The 7,200-nt window shown below is 34.8% G+C and overlaps 1 protein-coding gene across 2 annotated transcripts; it reads left to right on the forward strand.

Moving 5' to 3' along the window:
* The first annotated feature begins 3,365 nt into the window (after positions 1-3,365).
* Positions 3,366-6,913, forward strand: LOC129909122 (zinc finger protein OZF-like). 2 transcript variants are annotated; one of them, XR_008771410.1, is made up of 6 exons: positions 3,366-3,704; positions 3,765-4,040; positions 4,990-5,221; positions 5,635-6,221; positions 6,285-6,475; positions 6,765-6,913. XR_008771410.1 is itself a non-coding variant. In XM_055986093.1 (5 exons), the coding sequence occupies exons 1-5, from the start codon at positions 3,588-3,590 to the stop codon at positions 6,405-6,407; spliced, it is 1,335 nt and encodes a 444-aa protein (XP_055842068.1). In that variant the 5' UTR covers positions 3,366-3,587; the 3' UTR covers positions 6,408-6,671. The 2 variants fall into 2 exon arrangements, 1 of the variants encoding a protein (XP_055842068.1); XM_055986093.1 differs by lacking the exon at positions 6,765-6,913 and having other exon boundaries at positions 6,285-6,671.
* The last annotated feature ends 287 nt before the right edge of the window (positions 6,914-7,200 follow it).

A 7,200-nucleotide genomic window follows, 5' to 3' on the forward strand; every position in this document is an offset into this window, starting at 1 on the left:
GAGGAAAGCTACATTCAAATGCAGACGCATTATCTCGGCGCCCGTGCAAGCAAGACTGCAAGCATTGCACACGGCTAGAGGAAAAGGAAGTTGTCGCTGTAAGAAGAACGAGAGCTGATCCCATTTGCGGCTGGAGTAATGAAGAACTCAGGATGGCCCAACAGGAAGATTCGGACATCGAACCCATCCTTGCATGGAAGGAACATGAAGAGAAACCAGAATGGGCCGACATCTCCGACCGAAGCCCCAATCTCAAAGCATATTGGGCACAATGGGACTCACTTCATGTGCAAGAAGGGTTACTCAGGCGTAAGTGGGAATCCGCAGATGGTAAATTTTATGTAATGCAACTAATCGTACCTCAGTCAAAGGTTAATGATGTTCTCCGAGAGATGCACGAGGGAACTTCTGGAGGCCATTTAGGCATCAACAAGACGCTGGAAAAGGTACGCCAGCAATTCTACTGGTTACGTATGAGAGAAGACGTTGAAAAGTGGTGCCGAAAATGTGATACTTGTGCCGCTAGCAAAGGACCAGCTAGAAAAATGCAAAGCAAGATGCATCAGTACAATGTGGGCACACCTTTTGAGAGGATTGCAATAGACGTGGCAGGTCCTTTTCCCGAAACCAACAAAGGAAACCGATATATCCTCGTAGTGATGGATTACTTCAGCAAGTGGCCTGAGGCATTTGCCATCCCAAACCAGGAAACCAAAACAGTTGTGGATAAGATTGTCTTTCATTGGGTGAGCAGGTTCGGAGTACCCATGGAACTTCATTCCGACCAAGGAAGGAACTTCGAATCTAAGATTTTTCAAGAGGTTTGCTCACTCCTTGGCATCAAGAAGACGCGAACAACACCGCTTTATCCACAATCTGATGGGATGGTTGAGCGATTTAACAGGACACTTAAAGAACACCTGTCAAAAGTAGTCAACGATAATCAACGAGACTGGGATCGACATATTCCATTATTCTTGATGGCTTATAGAAGTGCAACACATAGTTCCACTGGACATACACCATCGGAAGTCCTTTTTGGTTCTACAATACGGCTCCCAACTAACATTTCAGCTTCGGTTAAGGTATTACAAAAGCTACATTTCAGCTTCTTTTAAACTTTAGTAAGTTTGTTGGGCATGGAAAAAGGAGAACGTTATACAAGTTTGACTCTCTATAAGGATCTTAAACGAAGCTTTACCGAAGCTCTACCGAAGCTTTGAGATTTGACAGATAGCTTCGGAACAGCCTGTATAGCTCTTTAATACATGTCTTATCGAAATTAAAAAAAAAAAAACAACTACAAAAACCAAAAAGAATTCTTTTTTAGCAGGTTTTAAATCATGAATTTTATCTTTTGACCTGACATTATATATAACATTATATTAGTATTTAGTTTATCTATTAATAATAATTTGAAAAGTAGATAATTTTTTTTACCACACCCAGGAATCGAACTTCGTATCTGCTTGGTAGTAGTCCATCACTCTACCCACTCGGCCATCCTAGTATATTCATTAATGAAATCAAAAACTTAATCAGTTCAAATAGCAGAAATGTCAAAGAAAAAAATGTCCGAGATAAATTATTCAATGTCAAAACCAAAAAGTGTCCGAGCTAGATTATTCAATATCAAAACCAAAAATTAAATAAAAACTTGGTAATTTCTGTAAAGCCTCTATAAATTCACTAAGCAAGCTTATCCAAAAAACAAGCTTTCTTCGTTTCAGTTTCTTTAACAGTATTTAAACAACTTATTAGAAGTTGTTAAACAAGTCCGAACTTCTATAAGCGATTAAATTCTGAAGCAAGCTCAATACAAGCTGTATACAAAGCAGAACCTGCGAGATCTCAATTTATAGAAGCTGTTGTGCTAGTTGGGCTGCCAAGTGAGATAAAATTCGGATGTGTTCCAAATGAGCCACAGGAAATAGATGAGTATGTTGATAACCTGAAAGAAACACTGGCTGACATTCACCAACGGACAAGGACAAATATAAAAGCGTCTAGTGACAGGATGAAAACAAGATATGACGCGCGAGCGACAGCAACAGGGTTTCAAGAAGGAGAACTTGTGTGGTTTTACAACCCCCACCGACAAAAGGGACTATCACCGAAGCTACAACAAAACTGGGAAGGCCCTTACACAGTAATAACCAGAATCAACGACGTGGTTTACCGTATACAGAGAGGGGTAAGAGGCAAATTAAAGGTAGTTCATTGTGACCGTTTACATCGTTATAATGGTGAAAGAAGCAATGGAGTTGTTCGGGACGAACAATCCTAAGAGGGGGGCAATGTAACGATGAATTACCGAACTACTTTTAAGATAAAAGTCTGAACACACTACCTGCTACAGTAAAGGTAGAAATGTGAACGGACCTTTAGTAATTAAGAAACTACCCTCTGAACGCATCCAAAGAAATTCCCTCGACTGCTGAATATCCCAAAATATCCCACTGGACTGGAAGTATGAAGCGCCCCCTCTTGGAAAGGAAGCTTCGAGAAGCAAAGACGAGAACCTTCGAAGACATTCTCGAATTCCGAATTTCAGGTATAAAAGGGCAGCGTGGACACCGACCGGGACAGTTTAATCTTGAAAGTGAAAGAGTACAGTACGAAGTGAAATAAAGTGTTGCGAATTGTTAGTAGTAAATAAAGTGATTTAAAAGTGTGTGTTGTTTGAGCGAATAATAAAAGTAAGCTGAGTTGAAATAAAGTGTGTTCTTATTTGAACGGAAATATAAGTGGAAATTAAATAAGTTTTATTGTGAACCCGTAATAAAACGTTACACTATTTTTTTCTCCGTATGTTTTCACTTCTTTCCCATGAGCTTAACTGTGACCGATACAAAATCTGAGCTTAACTTGGCTGAATGTTTTTAGATAAATTTGATCTTCTCTAAAGTTTGGAGATAATTTTGTATGGGAATCAAATTTAGCTCGATCGGGGTAGTAGGCTTTAAAAACAAAAAATCAATCAATCAGTTAGAATCCCGAGACCCAACTTTTTTGGAATTAGCTCGCGAGTTCAATCAGAAGTCCGAAAAAGTGGTTTTGATAATTCCGTCCGTGTCGACCTCTAAACATTACCACAAGCTGAACGAGTTTAGAGATTTATTTCAAATTTGTATTTATTTGTATGGAATTGTGAAAGCTGTTTTTACGAAATTAAAATTTTCTTAAAATCTATAAGTCAACTAATATATCAGCTTGATAAATCGTTTAGATCTGAATTTAATTTGTGAATTTCACCTATGTAAGCAAATAATGTTTTGTTTATAATATATCAAATAAAAATAATAATCTAGGTGTGGTAGAACTTAGCTTGTACCCAAACTCAGAAAAAAAAAAAAGAATTTTGTGCACCTAAGTATGAGCATCGAACAAACCTAAAAGGTTTTACGACACCATGGTGATAGTATATACATTTATAAATTCCAAAGTATATAGATATTTCATCAGTATTATACTGCTACCTGATGCTGAAATGACAGAAAGTGGTAGTAGAAAAATGGCATTTCTATAAGGTTTATACCAAAAGGTGTCACAGAAATAAAAATCAATCAATTGATAATAGGAATATAATGGAAACATACCAATTAGACAAAATCTGTCGATGTTGTTTACAAAGCAATGGTCAAATGAAACCACTTTATGGATTTTCTTTAGATGAAATGCTTCGCTCTCTTGTTGGTATAAAGGTGGATTTATCACCTACATTTATTTTTAGTCTATCAATTCATGAATTATTTTTTCTTTAGGTAGAACCTAATGATGGCTTGCCTGAGCTTATATGCTTTCAGTGCGTTCTTCAGCTAAGTAGAGCTTTTCGTTTTAAAACGCAATGCCAAAAATCGAATACAACAATACTTGAGCATATCAAAAACGCCCTAACCGATGGACATGGTGCAGAATTTGAAAGCTGTTGCGATGAAAATGACAATGAAGTTTCTAATATTGAAGATGATAAAAGTTTTGAAATGACTTCAAACAAACAAGAAGGGCATTCGTCAGTTGAAAATCTACTTAGAGATCAAGTGAGTGTTTATTATAAATAAAGAAAGTCTTGTTGGTATACATTTGTGGACTAAACGTTATAAATAGAATGAGGTTTTGTGGACATATTCAGGTAAATTATAAATTACATACCTACATAATATTCGGGATTTAAAAACAAATCGTTGTCATAAAACGCACTATAACTTAAATATCAGAAAACCTTTAAAAATACTTTTATAGATCCCACAATTAAAGCTATAGGTAAGCCTGGGATCGAATCACGGCACACGATTACGATCATACGTTAACGTTTTGAATATTGCTGTCTATATTTGATTAGTAGAAAAAGATAGGGACACATAGCAACCATACGTTAACAAACGTATGCCGTAATTCGACCGCGGTACGCAGATCGAACAAATTACAAATTTTCGATAATTTGTATGGGATAATTTTTAGCTCGGCTAATTTTTTTCTATAATTTGTATGGGAGCTAAAATTTAGATCGATCTGCATAATAGGCTTTAAGGCGTAACACCTTGCTTTCTTGAATGTTGAAAAATATCATTTAGACAGAGAGTGAGGAGATTTTATAGTGAGCTCTAAAACCATATAAGGGGGGCATTCCATAACTAACTTAAGTAATTAGACTGAAAAGCAATTACAAAATTAGCTTATTTATTTACAGAGCCCACACACTACAAATCTTCTGTCGGCCGATAGTTAAGTCAAACTCTAAATCAGTATGAAAACGTATGTAAGTGGGCAACAACGATTTAGTATCGGACCTTAAAAAAGTTTATTACGCTATACAATTTTCTATAAACAAAAGTATTTACTACTTACCCCACGATTTAGTAGGAACTGTTTGCCCACAATTGTAGCCGTGTCGTCCCAAATATCGACCGATAAAAATTTGTAGTATGCTGTGGCTCTTAATATAATGTATTATTTTATAGCTCAAACTCATATTTTTTATATTTTCAGACAACTGCTACATCTGAAATTGATATAATTAAATGTAAAATTTGTAACAAAGTATTCAATTCGCGAAAGCAACGTGTGCGCCATGTGAAAATTCACGATAACAATAAGGCCCACAAATGTTTAGAGTGTAATAAAACGTTTTCACAAAGCTGTAATCTAAAGAATCATAAGCTCAAACATATTGGTGGATTAAATACAGCCTTACTAAGAAATAATATGTGTTCAGTTTGCGGTAAATCGTATTCATTCTTATCATCGTATCTGTTCGGAGAATAGAGAAAAAATCCTTTTTTAAAAGATTTTCTTAATTTAATGTTTTATGTCTATGTGACCTTATAAGAACTAATCAACCAATATTCGGCACAAAGTGATTGTTGCAGTGGCATTTAGAGAAGAATACACTAATATAAATTTTGTTCTCCAGAACATCCGAAATTGAAAAGTTTTTCTTTTTCTAGAGGAAGGGTCACGTCGCTAGCATTGATGCTCAATGCTAGCGACGTGCAGTGATTTTTGCAGTGATTTTTAATATGTATTTATATTTTTCAACAAGATACAATGATACGGATTGTCTTTTATAGATTTTATTTAACTTTTTGGAAATTTCACGCATTGATTCTTACCTTAATTAATTTTTGTTTCTAGGAAAAACCTTTAAGTATGCAAGTTCACTTTCTAAGCACACTAAACTTCATACGGGAAAAAACCTTTTGTACTGCCCCTCTTGTCCGAAGTTCTTCTTAGAAAATACCACATTAAAAAATCACATGAGAAGTCATACTGGAGATCGATCTTTTATTTGTCCTAGTTGTAATAAAAGCTTTACAAATTCATCTAATTTAAAAAAACATGTACGATCACATAGTAATAAGAAACCATTTGAATGCAACATATGTGGACGAAAATTTAGAGAACGAAATTACTTAACAATCCACAGAAGAATCCACAACAAAGAACAGAATGTCCTTTGTAGCCAATGTGGGAAAGGTTTAGCAAATGCCAAGAGTTTACATGCGCATATGCGATTGCACGATAATAGTTGTGAGTTTGAAAATTGTGATAAGAGTTTTTCTCAAATCGATAAATTAGCGATTCGCCGAAGAAATCATACTGGGCAAAAATTCAGCAACTCGTTTAAAAACTCAAATTACTCCAGGGATCATAGCAATTATGAGGAACCGATTGCATGTAATCAATATGCATCGACATTTTCTTCAAAAACGAACTTAAAGGTAAGGGGTTCTAATTCTTATAATATTGACCTTTTTTTAAATTACAAATTTGTATCTTTTTAGTCTCAATTAAACAAGCAAATCTGCATCGGTTCAGTTACAGATCATGTTGACCAAGAAAATCAGTGTTCAATGCATTCCGAACTAAATCAAGCTTGGACACTCGCTGCTTTAGTTTCAATTTAATGAAAATAGGGAATGTTCAGTCGTGTGCGCTGATGATGATAGACAAGTTCTATCGAAACGCGTCTAAGGTAATTCAGTGTAAATGTGAATTCGTTTTGTGTTTATGTTGAAAATAAAAAGTGTGATCAATAAAGATTAAAATTAAATATTTAAAAAAGGAATGTTCTATTATATCTAGTTCTTAGAAAACCAATAAATATGCATTAAACAGCCATCTGACCATTTTTTTTTAAATTTAAATGTACATAGGGACTTACATACAAAAATTAATGAAAAAATCGAATGTTTGAAATATATATGTAATGTATGTATATGTATACGTATGTAAATGCTTTAAAATTGGACCTAACATTTCAGATTACGGATGAAATTTTAAGAACTGTCCCAACTGTTTTCGCAAGAGGGAGTCCAAAGAGGATTTGCGGATTTGAATGCGATTTTTTTTTCTCTGATGGATGCAAATTTTCATTTCAATTATTTTGAAGATTTTGAAGAAAAATAAATAATAATTAGGGTAAAGGCACCAGTATCCGGACAGTGTTAGTATCCGGACACTTTGTGATATTTTTGCGATTAATAGGTAAATCATCCTAATAAATTCAAATATAACCACAAATATACTTTCTCTGATGTATTTCACATATAAATGCAAAGTTTCAAGCAGATGACCTGACGGGTTTAAGAGATATACTTCAGTTAAGTGTCCGACATCAGGGGTGAGGTTGTGAAAATGATTTTTTGTAAGAAAAAAATAGTGGAAGCATTTTAAAAAACTAAGAAAATTCAGACCTGT

Source organism: Episyrphus balteatus, chromosome 2 (assembly GCF_945859705.1).
Source record: "Episyrphus balteatus chromosome 2, idEpiBalt1.1, whole genome shotgun sequence".
NCBI lineage: Eukaryota > Metazoa > Arthropoda > Insecta > Diptera > Syrphidae > Episyrphus > Episyrphus balteatus.

Coding starts and splice junctions, on each gene's coding strand:
- LOC129909122 (XM_055986093.1), top strand. CDS start 3,588: ATGGAAACATACCAATTAGACAAAATCTGTCGATGTTGTTTACAAAGC. Junction 3,705..3,764: donor GCTCTCTTGTTGGTATAAAG/GTGGATTTATCA, acceptor TTTTTTCTTTAG/GTAGAACCTAATGATGGCTT. Junction 4,041..4,989: donor AAAATCTACTTAGAGATCAA/GTGAGTGTTTAT, acceptor TTATATTTTCAG/ACAACTGCTACATCTGAAAT.